The sequence below is a fragment of the Callithrix jacchus genome, chromosome 11 (assembly GCF_049354715.1).
Source record: "Callithrix jacchus isolate 240 chromosome 11, calJac240_pri, whole genome shotgun sequence".
Taxonomy (NCBI): Eukaryota; Metazoa; Chordata; class Mammalia; order Primates; family Cebidae; genus Callithrix; species Callithrix jacchus.
This window is the reverse complement of record NC_133512.1, coordinates 62804688-62828251: the sequence shown is the minus strand read 5'-3', so window position 1 is coordinate 62828251 and position 23564 is coordinate 62804688. Positions and strand designations below refer to the sequence as shown.

At 38.4% G+C, this 23564-nt stretch overlaps 1 protein-coding gene across 10 annotated transcripts in view; it reads right to left on the bottom strand.

Annotated features, from left to right (window-relative positions):
- Window positions 1-23564, bottom strand: part of ELAPOR2 (endosome-lysosome associated apoptosis and autophagy regulator family member 2) — a 265883-nt gene that overhangs the window by 171891 nt on the left and 70428 nt on the right. For 7 of the 10 annotated variants that reach the window (XM_078342978.1, XM_078342980.1, XM_078342981.1 and 4 more), the window contains exon 2: window positions 16586-16706. The exons of the other annotated variants lie outside the window; for them this stretch is intronic. In XM_078342978.1, coding sequence (XP_078199104.1) covers window positions 16586-16706 — 121 coding nt within the window. The remainder of the gene's footprint in view (window positions 1-16585; window positions 16707-23564) is intronic. 10 annotated transcript variants of the gene reach the window in all.

The window sequence follows — 23564 nt, the reverse complement described above, 5'->3', positions numbered from 1 at the left end:
CAACAGCACATAAAAAGCTTATCCATCATGATCAAGTAAAATTCATCCCAGGGATGCAAGGCTGGTTCAACATATGCAAGTCTATAAACGTAATTCACCACATAAACAGAACCAAAAACAAAAACCACATGAGTATCTCAATTGACACAGAGAAGGCCTTGGACAAAATTCAATAGCCCTTTATGCTAAAAACCCTCAATAAACTCAGTATTGATGGAACAGCTATTTACGACAAACCGAAACCGAATATCATACTGAATGAGCAAAAACTGGAAGCATTCCCTTTGAAATCTGGCACTAGACAAGGATGCCCTTTCTTACCACTCCTATTCAATATAGTACTGGAAGTTCTAGCCAGAGCAATCAGGCAAGAAAAAGAAATAAAGGGTATTCAAATAGGAAAGGAGGAAGCCAAATTGTCTCTATTTGCAGATGACATGATAGTATATCTAGAAGACCCCCATCATCTCAGCCCAAAACTCCTGAAACTGATAAGCAATTTCAGCAAAGTCTCAGGATATAAAATCAATGTGCAAAAATCACAAGCATTCCTATACACCAATAACAGACTTAAAGAGGGCCAAATCAAGAATGAACTGCCATTCACAATTGCTACAAAGAGAATAAAATACGTAGGAATACAATTTACAAGAAACGTTAGGGACCTCTTCAAGGAAAATTACAAACCACTGCTAAACGAAATAAGAGAGAACACAAACAGATGGAGAAACATTCCATGTTCATGGTTAGAAATAATCAATATCGTAAAAATGGCTATACTGCTCAAAATAATTTCTAGACTCAACGCTATCCCCATCAAGCTACCATTGACTTTCTTCACTGAACTGGAAAAAACCACCATGAACTTCACATGGAACCAAAAGAGAGCACACAGCAAAGTTAATTCTAAGCAAAAAGAACACAGCAGGAGGCATCACACTGCCGAACATCAAACTATACTACAAGGCTACAGTAATCAAAACAGCAATGGTACTGGTACCAAAACAGAGATATAGACCAATGGAACAGAACAGAGGCATCAGAGGCAACACACCATATCTACAAACATACAATCATTGATAAACCAGACAAAAACAAGCAATGGGGAAAGCACTCCCTGTTTAATAAATGGTGTTGGGAAAACTGGCTAGATATGTACAGAAAGCAGAAACTGGACCCCTTCCTGACACCTTACACTAAAATTAACTCCAGATGGATTAAAGATTTAAACATAAGGCCTGGCAAGATAAAATCCCTAGAAGAAAATCTAGGCAAAACCATCCAGGACATGGGAGTAGGCAAGGACTTCATGAACAAAACACCAAAAGCATTGGCAACAATAGCCAAAATAGACAAATGGGACCTAATCAAACTCCACAGCTGCTGCATGGCAAAAGAAACAGTCACTAGAGTGAATCAGCAACCAACAGAATAGGAAAAAATTTTTGCAGTTTACCCATCTGACAAAGGGCTGATATCCAGAATTTACAAAGAACTCAAACAGATTTACAGGAAAAAAAAACAAACAAGCCCATTCAAAAATGGGCAAAGGATATGAAAAGACACTTTACAAAAGAAGACATACATGAAGCCAACAAACACATTAAAAAATGCTCATCATCACTGGCCATTAGAGAGATGCAAATCAAAACCACATTGAGATACCATTTCACGCCAGTTAGAATGGCGATGATTAAAAAATCTGGAGACAACAGATGCTGGAGAGGATGTGGAGAAACAGGGACACTTTTACACTGCTGCTGGGAGTGTAAATTAGTTCAACCGTTGTGAAAGACAGTGTGGCGATTCCTCAAGGACCTAGAAATAGAAATTCCATTTGACCCAGCAATCCCATTACTGGGTATATATCCAAAGGACTATAAATCGTTCTACTATAAGGACACACGCACAGGAATGTTCATTGCAGCACTGTTCACAATAGCAAAGACTTGGAACCAACCCAAATGACCATTGATGATAGACTGTACTGGGAAAATGTGGGACACATACACCATAAAGTATTTTTTTTAATTCTTTTTTATTGCATTTTAGGTTTTGGGGTACATGTGCAGAACATGCAAGACAGTTACATAGGTACACACATGCCAGTGTGTTTTGCTTCCTTTCTCCCCTTCACCCACATTTGGCATTTCTCCCCAGGCTAGCCCTCCCAGCTCCCCCCACCGCTGGCCCTCCCCTTTTCCCCCCAATATACCCCAGTGTTTAGTACTCCCCTCCCTGTGTCCATGTGTTCTCATTTTTCATCACCCGCCTATGAGTGAGAATATGCGGTGTTTCATTTTCTGTTCTTGTGTCAGTTTGCTGAGATTGATGTTCTCCAGATTCATCCATGTTCCTACAAATGACACGAACTCATCATTTCTGATTGCTGCATAATATTCCATGGTGTATATGTGCCACATTTTCCCAATCCAGTCTATCATCGGTGGGCATTTCGGTTGATTCCAGGTCTTTGCTATTGTAAACAGTGCTGCAATGAACATTCGTGTACATGTGTCCTTATAGTAGAACGATTTATAGTCCTTTGGATATATACCCAGTAATGGGATTGCTGGGTCATATGGAATTTCTATTTCTAAGGCCTTGAGGAATAGCCACACTGTCTTCCACAATGGTTGAACTAATTTACACTCCCACCAACAGTGTAAAAATATTCCTATTTCTACACATCCTCTCCAGCATCTGTTGTCTCCAGATTTTTTAATGATCACCATTCTAACTGGCGTGAGATGGTATCTCAATGTGGTTTTGATTTGCATCTCTCTAATGACCAGTGATGATGAGCATTTTCTCATATTTGTGTTGGCCTCATATATGTCTTCTTTTCTAAAGTGTCTGTTCATATCCTTTGCCCATTTTTGAATGGGCTTGTTTGTTTTTTCCTGTAAACCTGTTTGAGTTCTTTGTAAATTCTGGATATCAGCCCTTTGCCAGATGGGTAAACTGCAAAAATTTTTCCCCATTCTGTTGGTTGCTGATTCACTCTAGTGTCTGTTTCTTTTGCCGTGCTGAAGCTGTGGAGTTTGATTAGGTCCCATTTGTCTATTTTGGCTATTGTTGCCAATGCTTCTGGCGTTTTGTTCATGAAGTCCGTGCCTACTCCTATGTCCTGGATGGTTTTGCCTAGAATTTCTTCTAGGGTTTTTATAGTGCCAGGCCTTATGTTTAAGTCTTTAATCCATCTGGAGTTAATTTTAGTGTAAGGTGTCAGGAAGGGGTTCAGTTTTTGCTTTCTGCACATATCTAGCCAGTTTTCCCAACACCATTTATTAAACAGGGAGTGCTTTCCCCATTGCTTGTTTTTGTCAGGTTTATCAAAGATTGTATGGTGTTAGATATGTTGTGTTGCCTCTGGTGCCTCTGTTTTGTTCCATTGGTCTATATCTCTGCTTTGGTACCAGTACCATGCTGTTTTGATTACTGTATCCTTGTAGTATAGTTTGACATCCGGTAGTGTGATGCCCCTCACTGTGTTCTTTTTGCTTAGAATTGACTTGGCTATGTGGGCTCTCTTTTGGTTCCATATGAAGTTCATGGTGGTTTTTTCCAGTTCTGTGAAGAAAGTCAATGGTAGCTTGATGGGGATAGCATTAATTCTGTAAATTACTTTCAGCAGTATAGCCATTTTCACAATATTAATTCTTCCTAATCAGGAATATGGAATGTTTCTGCATCTGTTTGTGTCCTCTCTTATTTCGTTGAGCAGTGGTTTGTAGTCTTCCTTGAAGAGGTCCCTTACGTTCCTTGTGAGTTGTATTTCTAGGTATTTTATTCTTTTTGTAGCAATTGTGAATGGCAGTTCGTTCTTGATTTAACTCTCTTTAAGTCTGTTATTGGTGTATAGGAATGCTTGTGATTTTTGCACATTGATTTTATATACTGAGACTTTGCTGAAGATGCTTATCAGTTTCAGGAGTTTTTGGGCTGAGGTGATGGGGTCTTCTAGGTATACTATCATGTCGTCTGCAAATAGAGAAAATTTGGCTTCCACCTTCCTATTTGAATACCCTTTATTTCTTTTTCTTGCCTGATTGCTCTGGCTAAAACTTCCAGTACTATATTGAATAGGAGTGGTGAAAGAGGACATCCTTGTCTAGTGCTGGATTTCAAAGGGAATGCTTCCAGTTTTTGCCCATTCAGTATGATATTGGCTGTTGGTTTGTCATAAATAGCTTTTATTACTTTGAGATTCGTTCCATCAATACCGAGTTTATTGAGGGTTTTTAGCATAAAGCACTGTTGAATTTTGTCGAATGCCTTCTCTGCATCAATTGAGATAATCATGTGGTTTTTGTTTTTGGTTCTGTTTATGTGGTGAATTACGTTTATAGACTTGTGTATGTTGAACCAGCCTTGCATCCCCGGGATGAATCCTACTTGATCATGATGAATAAGTTTTTTGATTTGCTGTTGCAACTGGCTTGCCAGTATTTTATTGAAGATTTTTGATACTATGTTCATCATGGATATTGGCCTGAAGTTTTATTTTCTTGTTGGGTCTCTGCCGGGTTTTGGAATCAGGATGATGTTGGTCTCATAAAATGATTTGGGAAGGATTCCCTCTTTTTGGATTATTTGGAATAGTTTCAGAAGGAATGGTACCAGCTCCTCTTTGTGTGCCTGGTAGAATTTGGCTGTGAACCCATCTGGACCTGGGCTTTTTTTTGTGTGGTAGGCTCTTAATTGCTGCCTTGACTTCTGACCTTGTTATTGGTCTATTCATAGTTTCAGCTTCCTCCCGGTATAGGCTTGGGAGGACACATGAGTCCAGGAATTTATCCATTTCTTCCCAGTTTACTAGTTTATGTGCATAGAGTTGTTTGTAATATTCTCTGATGATGGTTTGAATTTCTGTGGAATCTGTGGTGATTTCCCCTTTATCATTTTTTATTGCATCTATTTGGTTGTTCTATCTTTTCCTTTTAATCAATCTGGCTAGTGGTCTGTCTATTTTGTTGATCTTTTCAAAAAACCAGCTCTTTGATTTATTTTTCTTTTTTGAGGGGTTTTTTGTGTCTCTATCTCATTCAGTTAAGCTCTGATCTTAGTCATTTCTTATCTTCTGCTAGGTTTTGAGTTTTTTTGATCTTGCTCCTCTAGCTCTTTCAATTTTGATGATAGGGTGTCAATTTTGGATCTCTCCATTCTCCTCATATGGGCACTTATTGCTATATATTTTCCTCTAGATACTGCTTTAAATGTGTCCCAGAGATTCTGGCATGTTGTGTCTTCGTTTTCATTGGTTTCGATGAACTTCTTTATTTCTGCCTTCATTTCATTGTTTATCCTGTCAACATTCAAGAGCCAGTTGTTCAGTTTCCATGAAGCTGTGTGGTTCTGGATTGGTTTCTGAATTCTGAGTTCTAACTTGATTGCACTATGGTCTGAGAGACTGTTTGTTATGATTTCAGTTGTTTTGCATTTGCTGAGGAGTGCTTTACTTCCAATTATGTGGTCCATTTTAGAGTAGGTGTGATGTGGTGCTGAGAAGAATCTATATTCTGTGGATTTGGGGTTGAGAGTTCTGTAAATGTCTATCAGGTTTGCTTGTTCCAGGTCTGAGTTCAAGCTCTGGATATCCTTGTTTATTTTCTGTCTGGTTGATCTGTCTATTATTGACAGTGTGGTGTTAAAGTCTCCCACTACTATTGTGTAGGAGTCTAAGTCTCTTTGTAAGTCATTAAGAACTTGCCTTATATATCTGGGTGCTCCTGTATTGGGTCCATATATGTTTAGGATGGTTAGCTCTTCTTGTTGTATCGATCCTTTTATCATTATGTAATGTCCTTCTTTGTCTCTTTTGATCTTTGTTGCTTTAAAGTCTATTTTATCAGAGGTGAGAATTGCAACTCCTGCTATTTTTGCTCTCCATTTGCTTGGTAAATCTTCCTCCATCCCTTTATTTTGAGCCTTTGTGTATCCTTGCATGCGAGATGTGTTTCCTGGATACAGCATACTGATGGGTTTTGGTTTTTTATCCAATTTGCCAGTCTGTGTCTTTTGATTGGTGCATTTAGCCCATTTACATTTAGGGTTAATATTGTTATGTGTGAATTTGATACTGCCATTTTGATGCTAGTTGGCTGTTTTGCCCGTTAGTTGAGGTAGATTCTTCATTATGTTGATGCTCTTTAGCATTTAGTGTGATTTTGGAATGGTTGGTGCTGGTTGTTCCTTTCTATGTGTAGTGCCTCTTTCAGGAGCTCTTGTAAAACAGGCCTGGTAGTGACAAAATCTCTGAGTACTTGCTTTTTCACAAAGGATTTTATTTTTTCTTCACTTCTGAAGCTCAGTTTGCTGTATATGAAATTCTGGGTTGAAAGTTCTTTTCTTTAAGGATGTTGAATATTGGCCCCCACTCTCTACTGGCTTGTAGGGTTTCTGCCAAGAGATCTGATGTGAGTCTGATGGGCTTCCCTTTGTGGGTGACCCGACCTTTCTCTCTGGCTGCCCTTAGCATTTTCTCCTTCATTTCAACCCTGGTGAATCTGACGATTATGTGCCTTGGGTTTGCTCTTGCGGAATGTCTTTGTGATGTTTTCTGTATTTCCTGAATTTGAGTGTTGGCCTGCCTTGCTAGGTGGGGGAAATTTTCCTGGATAATATCCTGCAGAGTATTTTCCAGCTTGGATTCATTCTCTTCATCACATGCTGGTATACCTATCAAACGTAGGTTAGGACTGTTCACATAGTCCCATATTTCTTGGAGACTTTGTTCATTCCTTTTTGTGCTTTTTTCTCTAATCTTGGTTTCTCGTTTTATTTCATTGAGTTGATCTTCGACTTCTGATATTCTTTCTTCTGCTTGGTCAATTCGGCTGTTGAACCTTGTGCATGCTTCACGAAGTTCTCGTGTTGTGTTTTTCAGCTCCTTCAATTCATTCATATTCCTCTCTAAGTTATCCATTCTTGTTATCATTTCCTCGAATCTTTTCTCAAATCTTTTTTCAAGGTTCTTAGTTTCTTTGCATTGTTTTAAAACATCTTCTTTTAGCTCACAAAAGTTTTTCATTACTCACCTTCTGAAGTCTGATTCCGCCATTTCATCACAGTCATTCTCCGTCCAGCTTTGTTCCCTTGCTGGTGAGGAGTTTTGGTGCTTTGTAGGAGGCGAAGTGTTCTGGTTTCAGGTGTTTTCCTCCTTTTTGCACCGGTTTCTTCCCATCTTTGTGGATTTATCCATCTGTCGTCTGAGTTGTTGCTGACTTTTCGATTGAGTCTCTGAGTGGACGCCCAGATTGTTGATGTTGAAATATTTCTGTTACTTGGTTTTCCTTCTACCAGTCTAGCCCCTCCACTGTATGACTGCTGAGGTCTACTCCACGCCCTGCTTGTCTGGGGTGCACCTATAGCAGCTGTGGAACAGTGAGGGATGCTACCAGTCTCTTTTTCTGCTATCTTTGTCCCAGAACAGTGAGGGATGCTACCAGTTTCTTTTTCTCCTATCTTTGTCCCAGAATGATGCCTGCCATATGTCAGTCTTTTGGATATACAGGGGTCAGGGAGCTGCTTGCGGAGAAAGTCTGTACTTTATAGGAGCTCAAGTGCTGGGCTGTGAGCTCTGCTGTTCATTCAGGGCTGTTACGCTTCTACATCTAATTCTGCTGCAGCAGAACTCATTAAAAAAAACCTTTTTTTCTCAGATGCTCTGTCTCGGGGGGTTGGGGCTTTCTTTAGGAGTGCCCGTTGCACTGTCCTGCCCAGCTAGGAGGCAGTCTAATCACTATTTGCCTGCCGAGGCTCCGCCCTGCTGGTGTGAGGTCCGCACTGTTGCTGCAGGCTCTGCCCTGCTGCTACAGTCTCCGCCCTGCTGCCACAGGCTACATACTATGGTGGAGTCTCTCTGTTGTGGCAGGTTGCCTCAGTAACAGCAGGCTGTGTCAGCAATGGGACTGTACCTCAGTAGGGGAGGATTGCCTCAGCAATGGCGAACGCCCCTCCCCCACCGAGCTGCACCATCCAGGGTTCAGCTGTGCCCACAGTGAAACTCTCCACCCGGAGCATTTGGAATCGCTGGGGTTTTTTTTGTCCCACTGCACTGGCCCAAATGCTGTTTCCCTGGAATCTCCTGGCCTGGCTCACTGTCCAAGTCCCATTCAATCAGATGGATATGCTAAGCTGCCCTCCCAAGTCTCAGATTACTGGTCAACAGGGCACCTGGACCAGTGCGCTTTGTGCAGAGCACTGTGAAGCACCGCTGCAGAGCGGCGCCGGCCGCTGGCTGCAGCAGCCAAAACCGCTGTGCTGGCATCCTGCATCTCTGCTATACCTGGGAACTTCCCCGTTCTGTGGGCAACAAAGATCCATCTGGAAATGTGGCCCTGACTCACCCTCTGCGCGTTCACTGAGAGCTTCAATCCTGGGTTGTTCTCACCTCGCCATCTTCCCTAATATCCCTACACCATAGAATATTATGCAGCAATCAAAAATGATGAGTCTGTGTCCTTTGTAGGGACATGGATGAATCTGGAGAACATCATTCTCAGCAAACTGACACAAGAACAGAAAACGAAATACTGCATATTCTCACTAATAGGCGGGTGATGAACAATGAGAACACATGGACTCAGGGAACGGAGCAGTACACACTGGGGTCTATTGGGGGGAATAGGGGAGGGACAGCAAGGGGCGGGCTGGGGAGGGATAGCATGGGGAGAAATGCCAAATGTGGGTGAAGGGGAGGAAGGCAGCAAAACACAATGCCACGTGTGTACCTATGCAACTATCTTGCATGTTCTATACATGTACCCCCACACCTAAAATGCAATTTTAAAAAATCTGGAGACCACAGATGCTGGAGAGGATGTGGAAAAATAGGAACATTTTTACACTGTTGGTGGGAGTGTAAATTAGTTCAACCATTATGGAAGACAGTGTGGCGATTCCTCAAGGATCTAGAAATAGAAATTCCATTTGACCTAGCTATCCCATTACTGGGTATATACCCAAAGGATTATAAATCATTCTATTATGAAGACACATGCACACATATGTTCATTGTAGTGCTGCTTATGATAGCAAAGATCTGGAACCAACCCAAATGCCTATCAATGATAGACTGGACAAAGAAAATGTGGCATATATACACCATGGAATACTATGCAGCCATAAAAAATGAGCAGTTTGTGCCCTTTTTAGAGACATGGATGAATCTAAAAACCATCATTCTCAGCAAACTGACACAAGAACAGAAAACCAAACGCCGAATGTTTTCTCTCATAGGCAGGTGACGAACAATGAGAACACTTGGGCACAGGGAAGAGAACAACACTCACTGGGCTAGGTGTGGGGGTGAAGGGGAGGGGAGGGGAGGGAAGAGGAGGGGAGGTAAGGAAAAGTGGGAGAGTGGGGAAGAATAACATCGGCAGAAATGCCTGATGTTGGCGACGGGGGTACAGGGGGATGAAGACAGTAAACCACCATGGCATGTATGTACCTATGCAACAATCCTGCAGGTGAGGATGTGCACATGTACACCAGAGCCCAAATACAATAAAAAAAAAACAAAGAACATAGACCCAAGTTCTAGACTTCCTGCTTTCAAATCTCCATTCCCCCTTTGACCAACTAAATGTGTGACTCTGAGCTATTTTTTTAGTTTCCTAATCTGCTTTTTAAAACATGAGGGGAAAGGCGAGGTAATAAAAATATCTATGTTACAAGGTTGTTGTAATGACTAAATGAATTTGAATGAATGCATGTAAAGCATTTACAGTTATACCTGGCATATAGCAAGTAAAGATTGGCTATTATTTTTATTATTATTTCAACTATTATTATTACTGTTACTATATTATGATATAATTATGATTCCAGGACTGTAGATGATGTTTATCACCACATTTAACCTTCTCAACCACCTGTAAATAGTTGACTCCAGGTCAAACTCCAGAGTCCTTGGTAGGACAGACAGAGCCGGCCAATTAAGTTGCCAGAATCTCTGGCCCTTCCTACATTCTCCCTGAGTGCCAGCCATCCAGATCTCATAGAGCACCCAGGAAAACCAGATGCTACTCCACTTGGCACCTTCATCCTGTTTCTACATCTAGAATGTCACTTGCATCTGGTTAAAAAACTTTTTCCTTAAGAATTCCCCTCAGAGAGCCTCAGAGAATTAACTTACATGGCTCAGGAAGTGTGATGCTTCCAGCTTTGTTCTTTTTGCTCAAAACTGCTTTAGCTATTCAGAATCTTTTGTAGTTGCATATGAATTTAGGATATTTTTTCTATTTCTAGAGATTCTTGAGATTTTAATAGAGATTACATTAAATCTGTAGATGACTTTGGGTAATTACAATAAGTATTCCAATCTATGAGCATGGGATGACTTTCCATTTCTTTGTGTCTGCTTTCTTTTATCAGCATTTATCATTTTCAGTGCACAAGTCTGTCACCTCCTTAAGTTTATTCCTAATTATTTCATTAATTTTGACCCTATTGTACATAGGATTGTTTTCTTAATTTCTCTTTGGATATTTCATTATTAGTGTACAGAAATGCAACTGTTTAAAGTTGATTTTGTATCTTACAACTTTGGTGAATGTACTTACTAGTTCTAACTGATTTTTGTGTATATGTGCAGAGTCTCTAGGGTTTTCTATACAGAATATCATGTCATCTGCAAACAGAGATAATGTTGCTCCTTTCTTTCTGATTTGTATACCTTTGATTTCTTTTTCTTGCCTAATTGCTTTGATTAGGACCTTCAGTATTATGTTGAATAGAAGTGGTGAAGGTGAACAAGCATCCTTGCCTTATGCCAGATCTTAGAAAAAAGCTTTCAGTTTTTCACAACTGAAGATAGTATTAGCTATGTGCTTGTCCTATATGGCATTTATTGTGTTGAGGTAATTTCCTTCTATCCTAATGTTGAGAGATTGTATCATAAAGTATTGAATTTTGTCAACTGTTCTTTTTGCGTCTATTGAGATAATCCTGTAGCTTTTGTCTTTCATCCTAATTATGTGGTATATCACATTGATTAAGCTGTATATGTTAACTCATTCTTCCATCCCAGTGATAAATTCCACTTGGCCATGACATATTATTCTTTTAATGTACTATTAAATTCAGTTTGCTATATTTTGCTCTAATCTTTATTATTTCCTTCCTTTGGCCAGATTTTAGCTTAGCAGTTTATTCTTTTGCTAGTTCAATGACTTGTAATTTTGGCTGTTTGAATTTTTTTTTATGTAGGTACTTATTTCTATAAACTGCTTTTGCTGCATCAAATAAGTTATAGTATTTTCTGTTTCCATTTTCACTTGTTTCAACATATTTTCTAATGTCCCTATGACATCTTCTTTGATTCAACGGTTGTTTAAGCGTGTGGTTTAGTTTCCATGTATTTATCAATTTTCCCATTTTCCTTTTGTTACTGATTTCTGGTTTCACTCCACTGTAGTCAGAAAAAATATTTGGAATGATTTCAATCTTCTTAAATTTGTTAAGAACCATTTTGTGACCTAGTATATGATTATATGATATATCCTGGAGAATGTTTCATGTGTTTGAGAAGAATGTATATTCTGCTAGTGTTGGATGGAATGTTCTGTGCATACCTGTTAGGTCCATTTGGTCTATAAAGCTGTTTCAGTCTGCTGATTTTTTTTTCTTTTTTTGAGATGGAGTTTCACTCTGTTGCCCAGGCTGGAGTGCAATGGCACAGTCTTGACTCACTGCAACCTCTGCCTCCTGGGTTCAAGTGATTCTCCTGCCTCAGTCTCCTAAGTAGCTGGGACTACAGGTACATGCCACCATACTCGACTAATTTTTTTGTATTTTTGTGGAGACAGGGTTTCATTATGTTGGCCAGGTTGGTCTCGAACTACTGACCTCATGACCTGCCTGCCTTGGCCTCCCAAAGTGCTGGGATTACAGGCATGATCCATCATGCCTGGCCTGCTGTTTCTTTACTGATTTTTCTATCTACATAATCTGTTCATTATTATAAGTTAATTCTCCTATTATTTTATGACTGTCTATTTCTCCCTTCAGAACTGTCAATGTCTGCTTTATATATTTAGGTGCTCTGATGTTGAGTGCATATATATGAATAATTATTCTTCATGTTGAGTTGACCCTTTTATCATGTAATTAAGCTTCCTTGTCCCTTGTGACAGTTTTTGACTGAAAGTCTATTTTGTCCAGATAGTGTAAGTCTGCTTATTTCTTACAGTCCATTAAATATGGGTTAGACCAATATATTTGAGCAAAACAAAAAAGGAAGTATTCAATTTTTTAACTTGGCTGCATATAGCACTTATTTATCCAAAACAACTAAATATTAGAAGTTTATAGCCAATTATTCAAAGATGAGACTATAAACATTTGCATAAATATATAAAAGTCATGTTTGAAGCCACATTAATTCACTATACCCTGTATGAGAAATACAAAAATAAACTATACACACACATACACATATATACAACAGACATTATAAATACATATATACACATCTATATGCATTTACATGTATATATTACTTCATATGAATTATTTACATATTCTAAATACTAAAACACGAGATTAAACAAATTCCATAAGACTATGACTGATTTGATGCTTACCTACCAAATGAAATTAAAGATATCTTAGTCATTGTCATTTAGAAAATGGTGTGTTACGTAGCTGAAGAACAAATTAATGTAAATAGGAAAGAATAAGAAAAGAGCATGGTATATTAAGGTTGTACCTGAATCATGGACTCAGATATATTTTACAGAATAAGCAATTAAAGAGATATACTCCCCAAATAAATGTGAGAAGATAAAAGGAAGAGACATATTATGTTTATTTCCCCTTGAGAGTTGTAGATTTATCTGAAAAATATGTAAAGGAACCTCTCTCCCTACTTCTACCCCAATCAGTCCTTTATTTTTATGGTTTGGTTTGAAACAAAAGTGCTTTGTTTCAAATGAGAGAGAGAGAACATAGCCCAGGCAACTGCTCCATCTTCTTTGATGATCTAAGAACAAGTGAAACTGAGAGGTTCAAGGAAAGATTTTAGAAGCCATTGTGCTTCAAGGATAAATGAGGAGAACGATCCAACAGTGGAAAAGAGATGGACTGGAACAAGGGTTATATCCCTTTGGTCTGAGATTAAAGTAAAGAGTGATGTGGTTCAGGAATGGCATGCTACTTGCAAGACCTTGAGTGATAGATGATGCCCACAGATGCTTAACTCTTGGCACCAGGGCCTTAGGAGAAGTGTCAGTGTTCCCTGTGGCTGAGCCTGGAGCAAGCAAAGAGGAGGAGAGACATAAGGTCATCTCAGCGTCCTGCCCAGAGAAGCACAAAGCAACTGATGAGTTCTGCACAACAGAAAGGACAAAAGGACAATGGGGATCAGTGTCAATTAATAACCAGAAGCCTCTTCAGGCTATTTCCTGAGCCCTGTAAGCTTCAGAGTCACATATACCCCAGGATTCTGGAACAACAAAAACTGTTATCTGACTTCTCATTAACTTCTCTCAGAGGAGCCCTGCAGCCAGATCTTATATGATCTTTAAAAAACAAATATATAATATAGTTTGCCAATCAATTCTCTGAAAAAATTTACAACTGCTTCATAAATATTCCTACAATCTCTTTCCTCAGGAGAGGCCTCCCTAACTGCTTCTTTCTGAGAAAGAAGAAAAGAAATACCCAATTACATTTTAAAGAATTTTTGGCAATCCCCACAAAGGCCAAATTCTGGGTTTCATTTTATTTTGAGACATTTAAGATCTATGTAAATCATGTCCCACACAACCACTCTCCTAAATACTCTTCACTTACTTGAAGTTGCCATGTTCCACTACTTAATTTTCTTTTTCTGTATGAGCCAGTTGGTGCGTCCACCACCGAACTTTCTGTCCACCTTATGGAGACCTGGAAGCTCCTCTAGGCTGCCATCTTTGATTGGCAGGTTAACTCAGTGGGTAAGACGCAGGTTCTAGTATCAGACATGTCTATCTTTGAATCCTAGAGCTGCCACATCTGGTCTATATAACATAAAGTAAATTACTTCACTACTTTAAGTCTGAGTTTTCTTTTTAATAAAATAGAAACACTGATCCTAGTTATCTAAGATGGCTGTTGTGAGATAAAATGGATTAATGACATAAAGCTCTAAGTACAGTGTTTGGCACATAATCAGTACTTCAGAAATGGTAGTTATTATTAGCAATAGAAAATCTAAGCTTCTGAAGAAATATCCAGTTACTGTGACACTGCTGACATTAGTGTCAGCAGCCAGACACTAATGACTAGTAAGGTGGTAAGTGACATAGTTAATGTTACATATAAATTGTGCTTCTAAGTTGCTTAAGCCTATTAACTTCCCTGTGAGTTTTAAAATAATTCATCTTTAACACAAGAAAATGTTCACAGATCCAAGTCCAGACTGACAACTCCAGAGAAAATGTAAGTATACTGTACAGGAATACTTGGAAATTCAGATTTTAGATAAAATACAAAGATAAAAACATTCCAGCCAAAAGTATTATCATTTTTAAAATATTATCACAAAAGTATTATCATACTGAAAGCAAGGATCATTTTTAAGATAAGTAATAACTAATAGTGACCTGATTAGTAGTCAAAATTTTTAGAAAGGTGCTTGCTGAAGCGTCAGATTCAAAATGTTATCTGTGGAAGATTGTAGTATATAATGAGCAAAAAATGTCTCTGGCAACATTTAACTAAAACTAATTCCTATGCAGTCATCAATTCTGTAACAGATTTTTGACCCCTGGCTAACAAATGTAGTCAGTACATGGTGATAAATATTTAAAATCCAGCTCCCAAGGGAAGGGAGGCCCTTGATTTGTAGTGTTCACTGGTTTTCATGGGTACAATACTCCACTATGGCTCATTTCAAACTAACGATCAGTTCTCAAAACCCAGTGCTAGCCAAGACCACCATACCACCTAGCCATGAAGTTGGCATTCAAAATGGTTAGGCGGTCCACCTGAATAGGGTTGTTTACACGGAAACCAAGGAATTAGCCCATAAAGGAAAAGTAAATATAGATAAATGATATACAGATTTTGCTAGGCAAGTGACTGAAGCAAATTTACAATGGACTAATTACATAGGTATGATTCAGGCTCTGTTTCCCTTTCAACACATTCCTCTGTCACTAAGAGCCCTTCGCTGGAGTGGTTTCACACACCTCAATCTTGCATCAACTTCTTCTATACAGACCCCCTTGTCTCCAGACTGTTGCTACACTGAAGCTTTCACCTGCCCACTTGTGGGGCTTTCAGATTCTCCCTGAATTCACTCATTAATATCATTCACCAAGAAATAATGGTACTTTTCCCAAACGTTCCTCATAAGATTATTGTAGTTTCCCTTTTGTCAGTAAATCCGCCAATTACATTAAAACTCCTCCAGCTAGTAACAGAGGCATGCTCTCTATGAAAAGGAAGAAATTAGTCATCCACTTAACAATTTGATTACCTGATCTTTCATTTGAGAACAGAAAAACTAAGCTTTTAGGAATACCACTCGGAAGACTGTAGGAAAATCCAAATACATTCCCTCTCTTTTATTTCTAACTTCAAACTCCAGGCTAACCCCTCGACTATTATTTTGCTGCAGGAAACCCAAATTCACTAAATTAAAGGATTTTAAAAAGTAAAGTTTATAAATGAAAGTAAATTTACATTTATTTCATATTTCTCTCTTAATTTATAATGTTGTTCTTCAAACCTGTTTAACTTCCAAAGACAAGCTGTTGAATGTGACACCCAGCAATTCTATAATCTATCTGTAGTTTATACTAAAAAAAATGAATTAAGTTATTTCTAATTCCAACACAAGATGGAAGAGTTCTGTGGATGGATGGTGGTAATGATAGCAAACAATATGAATATACCTAATGCCACAGAACTAAACACTTAAAAATGGTAAAGATGATAAATTTTTTTTTTTTTTTTGAGATGGAGTTTCGCTCTTGTCACCCAGGCTGGAGTGCAATGGCGCGATCTCGGCTCACCGCAACCTCCGCCTCCTGGGTTCAGGCAATTCTCCTGCCTCAGCTTCCCGAGTAGCTGGGATTACAGGCACGCGCCACCATGCCCAGCTAATTTTTTGTATTTTTAGTAGAGACGGGGTTTCACCATGTTGACCAGGATGGTCTCGATCTCGACCTCGTGATCCACCCGCCTTGGCCTCCCAAAGTGCTGGGATTACAGGCGTGAGCCACCGCGCCTGGCCGAAGATGATAAATTTTAAGTAACATGTATTTCAACAGAATTTTTAATTTTATAAAAACATTTTTAAAATAAGAACAAATCCATTAAAAAGAAACTTTTCTACTCTGCCCTCCCATGGTTTCAAATGAGAGAGTAGATTTTTTAAATAAATTAATTTGCCTTTGTCTGATTACAGACTTGAGATATAAGAGCATCTATCTAGTGATGAGAAAGGCTGCATCTATTCTGCTAGATATCAATGCCATATGCTCATTTTTGGAAGGTCTCCTACATTCATTATAATTAACATCTAGGGCTAATATGAAGAGGTAATTGTTTATTCAGGAAAACAAATGGTCAAGAAGACAAAACATACTGCATTCTTTGCCTCTCACTGGGTCAGGCAGGCCAGAGCAGTCCACTGCAGAATTTGGAATGGCAACTCTCCACCTGGAGCCACTGCTATCACATTCCGTATATTCAAAGTGATAATCTTTCTGTAAACAATCACAAAAACAAGCCTTTGTTAGAGCCAATTCTAATGGGACAACTATGCTTTCTCTATCACCCCAAGCCCCTGTTTCTAAGCTCTACCCTCTCCTTGATTCTCATCCCTCCCCCATCCCACCCACATCAAGCAGCTTATTGATCAAAGAGGTATGATGCTAGACACAGAGTAGGTGCTAGAGAGATGATGCAGGACAGGATAGTCAATGCTCTCAGGTTGCGACCATTATCCTTTCATCTTATCCATCAAAAAAAGCTACAGAACACTTCCTTATCTCCTGCAGGCTTTATAAGCTCTAAACAACTGATAGATATAAGTAGGAGAAAGAGCAAAATAACACTTGGAATTTAACTGTTGTCACTGTCCCATGTGTTTCAAAAAAAGAAACAAGGAAACCATTTCCACTGACCTAATTCGTACTCTGTTTAAAATTTAACAGAAGGTATAAAAATTAATCATCAAACACTAATAAAAGACCATAAGTTTTTAAAGCAGCTCTCCCAGGCTTAATAAACATGTACCACAGTAGGCTGCCATCAATCACAGACTATCAAAATTGATCATTAATTACAACTGCCAAATTAAAACCAACCCCCAACCCAATTATCTCCAGCCTTTGGTTGTTTTGAAATTCTCACAGTGACCTCCCTTGGTCAGAGGACATTACACGTAAGTGATATTTAAACTGAGAGGAACCCAAACAAAATATTATTTGAGCATTTTAAGAATGTAAGAAATTGCAAATCTACCCCAAATTGTTTTCAGTTCAGTACCTTACTCATTCAGGTCAATATCCTGGATGTGGCTATTCTGCTGCATCCACACTGTTTTGCCTCCCTCACTGTATCAGTGACAAATGAGCATAGAAACATCAAGCCGCATCACCATGGAGAAATCAGGAGTGGGAAGGCCATTATCCTTGACCTTCTCTGCACAGCACACTTTGCCAACATTGACTCTCCTAATTTTAACATCTTGTGCAACCTAGAAAAGCTGAGATTTCTCAAATCATCATGTCTGGGTTCCCTTTTGCTTAAGAGTTCTTCACTCAATATATTTTGCTTCTCTCGTAATTACTATAAGTAATAAGAAGAAACCAGGCCATTCCTTGGCACTTAGCTTGGAAATCTCCTCAGTTAAATATCCAAGCTCATCGCTTACAACTTTTGCTCTCCACTCAAACATAGGACCACAATCCCGCTAAGCTTTCTGCCACTATATTAAAGGGGTCACCTTTCCTCAAATTTCCTGGAGGAAATACTGGGATAAATATTTATTTATTTATGATATATTCCTCCTTTCCTTCTGTGACCTCACTAGTATCACTTTAAATATTTTTTTAAATACTCTGCTTATGACAATTTACATATTCTTTAAGATGATACAGACATTTTCTGCTATGCTTCTCACTTCCTCCTCAGCCTTCACTGGCAGTCTCTAAAATCCATATTTCTACCAACAGTCTGTTCAAGGCCATCTAGACTTTACTAGCATGTACCTCAAAATTCCCCCAGCCTCGGCCCACTATTCAATTCTAAAGCCACATTCCCACTTTTCAGTGTTTGTTATGACAGTACTTTCCTTCCAGGTACCAAAATCTGTATTTGTTTCCCATAACAGCTGTAATAAATTAGCAGAAAGTTAGCAACTTAAAAGAGATACATTCTCTCACAGTTCTGGAGGCTGGGAGCTCAAAAGCTGTACTACAAGGCTGATCAAGGTGTCAGCAGGCCACAATCCCTTAAGCAGCCCCAGAGGAGAATCCATCCTCGCCTCCTCCAGGTTCTGGTGGCTGCCAGCATTCATTGTGTTGTGGCTATGTGACTCCCGTCTCTGCCTCTATGGCACCACTGCCTCTTGTGATAGCATTTAGGGCCCATCATAGTAACCTCACCTTTTCAAGATTCTTACTTTAAATCTTCACAATCCTTTTTTGTCATATAAAATAATATTTAAGGGTTCTGGAGATTAGGACTTAAGTTTTTTGGAGGACAGGAGCAGTAGGAAGGAGTATGTTTCAGCCTTCTCCACCCTCCCACGGTAGAATAGCCTTGACCAGCCATATATTTGCATAATGGCTTTCTTGTTTCTCTTGTTCCCTATTATTTATATTAGAAAGTCTGTCTTGGCTAGGAGCTGTGCCTCAGGCCTGTAAAAAGCACTCTGGGAGGCCTAGGTTGGCGGATCACTTGAGGTCAGGAGTTTGAGACCGGCCTGGTCAACATGGCAAAACTGCATCTCTACTAAAAGTACAAAAACTATCTGGACATGGTCATGTGCGTGTCTCAGCCACTTGGTAGGCTGAGGCAGGAGAATCACTTGAACCTGGAGGCAGAGGTTGCAGTGAGCCGAGATTGCGCCACTGCACTCCAGCCTAGGCAACAGAGCAAGACTCCATCTCAATTAAAAAAAAAAAAAACAGAATGTCTTATTTCCATAGTCCACTGAGAAGATTCTGGCCCCAATATATAAAATTTAGGTGATTTCTTATCATCCTAGCAAAATAATGATACTGTGAAGTCATAAAGCAAGGCCTCTGAATAAAACAGGTAAGCTCCAAAAAACTTTCATCTATCACTGCCTCTGCATTATTCAGCCTGCCCATTATGAGATAGGAACAGAAATGAGAACATGGAAAAGATATTGTGCTTTTTGGCTGTAATTTTGAATGTCATGTGCCAATTAATTTTCCTAAAACACATTTTATCCCATCTGCCTTCTCGAGATTACTCAAGGACTCAAACAGGCTATAGCTACTATTGTTACCAATCTCTTAGGATTCCAGCAGGAAGCTTTAATTTATTTCTTTATTATTCAAAAATACCGAAATGCAAACCTGTTTCATATGGAGGACCGACCTTGGGGTCAGGGACTTACATTTAGATTGTAGCCCAAATCAAACGAGTTTTATACATGAGTTAAATTACTTAACAGGCTACTTGATTTGGGCTGGTAACAAATAATAAAAAAAACAAAAAAATCTGCTTCTAAAGGCAATCCTTAAATCCATAGAAAGATCTAAGAAACAGTGTGGTACAATAAAATCACTAAAGGTACAACGTATATTTTCCAAATATTCCAAATGGCATTCAGGGTAGTGAATAAAAGAGAATTACAGCAGATATGTTTTCAGATTTATAGATAACACGCCGTAACTCTAACCACAGATGCAAGTAAACATTAAGCACTTATATCTGGTCCCTTGAAAATTTTCTGGTTAAAGGGTAATTTAAAAGGAAATGTAGATAATTTCTCATACAAATAGAAAATTAATAAATATCAAAAATTTTGTAATTATTTAGCAAGTCAACCAGCAAGATGTTATCACCAATTCAAAGGGGAATTGGAAGGACACACCAAAACAGGCAATCGGGAAACTGAAATGAATTTATTGAGAGATGAAACACTGGTAAATATCCAGAGGGTAAAAATCAATTGCATTTCAAAGGATAAAATACATTTTCATTTCTATGAACAAAAATTATTTGTATTATTATCAGTTACCTACAACTCAGCATTCTAAAATAGTTCGAAGACAATGAAAGGTACAAGCTGCTATAGAAACTGATCATTCTGAAAGGTGCACTAAAGAGGACATCCAATCATCTTTTCTGCCTATTTTAGCATGCTTCACAGTTTTTCCTGACAAGGGGAAAACACTTGACAATTTTCCCTACACTTCAGGGCTTCTGACAGTTTATCACCAAACACATTGATATGAGTCAGAGTACACTCCAAACAACAGAACATCAGCTCACAAGCCACACTCTCCAAATTATAAACTGAAAGAAATGCCTGGGCCCATGCCAACTCAAACGATGTCAGTTATTTAGACATTCTGCAAAGCACAGAATGCTGGGGTGTGGAGACACTTCCCCAAATAAAAAAACAATAAAATTCTCTGTAAACCTTGCATTGTAAATATATGGAAACCAGAAAACAACCTAAAAAGAAATAGAGCATGGAATTTCTCCTGATCACAAAACACTTAAGGAAAAATTACCCTTCCATATATATCATGGCACACCACACACAAACGAACTTGCCCACAATGACATGCACATTCACAAATCAAAGTACAGACACAAATCTTCAAATAACAAAAATTCAAATTGTGTTACCTTACACCAAAAACACAAAAATTCCAGATACATCCAAGTAAATACTGGATGCCTTGATATCCCCTCAAACACCAAAGTCATCCACACAACAAAAGCTGCATGGTGCTCACTGAAAACCCTGGGGAATCATCTCCCAATTTCAATAACAATATTTACAGTTAAAATATGTGCAAATTTTTCAAATAAATCTCATAAAAATATGTATGTTGACATATTGACAATATATATTTTTATACACTGATATTAACATCCATTGCATATCAGTAATTATTTCTGCATATAGAAGTATATCATTTTTATTAATATATATCATTCTTTATTGCCTGGCACTAATTCTTATTATTAATATATATCATTCTTTACTGCCTGGCACTAATTCTTATTATTAATATATATCATTCTTTATGGCCTGGCACTAATTATTAAATAATTACAATGGCCTAAGGGCTATGAGAGAAATTTTAACTAAAACAGTCCCTGTACTCAGTAAGCTTACAATTTTGTTACAGTAGACAGCACACACACAAAACATAACTTTATAAGACTGTGTCAAGATTAAGAGCTCAACGTGGAACAGCGACATCACAAGTCAATGTCCAGGTAAAAACTCTCATCAAAATTTCCAATAAAAATTCCTTAACTCTCAGATTCTCTAGAAAAATAAGAACCTTTAAATGTTAGAATTGCATTCAGTCGAATAAGTGTGGAAGAATATACAAAATGTGACCCTGTTTTATTATGATTGCAAAGTCAGAAGAAACCCATGTGAGCTGGAACAGTGCGAAAAGGCTTTAAGGAGAAGGCCCTGAAATATAGCAGGATTTATAACGATTCTAGCACTTACCAGTTCCTTCAAAAATAGATACTTTGATAGGATGTGATAAGCCACAAGATCAAGCCTAAAGAAAATATGCCTAAAGGTGTGCAGTGAAATACTTTAGCCTATGGTGGATGAACAGGTAAGGGAGTGAATGTAGACTCCTGGTCTTCTGTATTCAGATTTGTCATATTAATGAACTGCCAATGAAAATATCAGCTCCCTAATGCTCCCCGTATATCTTCTGTAGGCAGTTAAGAGTTGAACACAGTTAATTATCCAGATATACAGCAGATGACTACAAATTCTAGGACAGAATCAAAAGCAGTAGAGGCAGTAGAAAGCCTCTAGCTTCAAAGTAGAGAAAATGCAGTTACCTAGAACACACAGAGAGGGAAGGGACCAAAAGAAGCAAATGTAATTAATTTTCTTCATTTCATTTTGTTCATGTAAAATTCCTTCTCTTTGAATTTTTTAATGTGAAATGTTGAGAACAGCATAACCTTGTATTTGATGAGACCGCAACTCCTCGGGAGAAAGGCCTCCGAATTTAAGGGCTCAGCAAAGCACTTGGCACATTTATTTGAGAGAGTAAAAAAATGGCAAGAGGAAAAAAGGGAGATAGCACGAGATTGCAGTGCATGGCACAATTATTTCAATTCCAATTTCAGTGAGTGTGCATGCCTCATTATACTATGTGGAAAGGCCAAAAGCAGGAGAACACTTAATGCAGAAATACAGCAACTTATATGAGCTCCTTTGGCCTACATTATTAAGTACATGAGCACAGTAGAACTGTGCAGCAATATTTATATTCAAGTTTTTTTAATCAAGTTTTTCCATGATGTTACCATGGAAACCTGCTAGGTAATATGTATCTGGTCTATTTATGACACATCATTTTCACTTGTGGCCATTGTATTTCTTTTTAGAAATTATTTTGGAAGAAGTTCATATTTTAAACCTGAGTTCAATATCTATCTTTGTAAATAGGTGCTCAATTATTTTATTTTAGTTTAGTTTAGTTTAGTTTTTGAGACTGAGTCTCACTCTGTTGCCAGGCTGGAGTGCAGTGGGGCAATCTCAGCTCACTGTACCCTCTGACTCTCCAGTTCGAACTATTCTCCTGCCTCAGCCTTCCGAGTAGCTGAGATTACAGGCACATACCACTATGCCCAGCTAATTTTTGTATTCTTAGCAGAGATGAGGTTTCTCCATGTTGGCCAGGATGGTCTCCATCTCCTGACCTCATGATCTGCCTGCCGTGGCTCCCCAAAGTGGTGGGATTACAGGCGTGAGCCATCGTGCCTGGCCTCAATTTAATTTTAAAATTATTTATGTTTATTGAATATTTCCCATATGCCACTGTGTAGACTCTGGGGATATAGCAGCAAATAAAATATCCAATTCTCTGCTCTCATAGGGCTTACATTCTAGTTTTAATGAAAGTGCATAAGGTTTCATTCTTAGAAATATCCGGCTTAGACTATTTCCTTTCTATGGCTCTCAATCCCTGTAAAAGGACAATGAACTGGTAACAAACCTAGTTCCCAACCTCATCTCTGCCATTACTAAATTTAAGACTCAGTGACTCAACTAACTCTTTGAACCTCAGGTTCCTTTGACTCTTTGAACGAAAAAGCTATGCTTTATCTTACGGTCTATGTTCCATATTTTTACTGTTCTTGTTAAAGATAAGCCAACCATGTCCTGTAATAATGTACTTCTCAGGAAAATTTCAAAAAAAGTATGTTCTAAAACATACCTACCTATGAATAAATTTTAAAAGTTTCCATTTTCTCAAGAAATCTGCAGCTAGACAATCTACAATAACATTAATATTAGAAATAATAATTAACTAAAACTCTCATAGAAGATAATGAGGAAAATATGTTTTTAATCAGCTTTC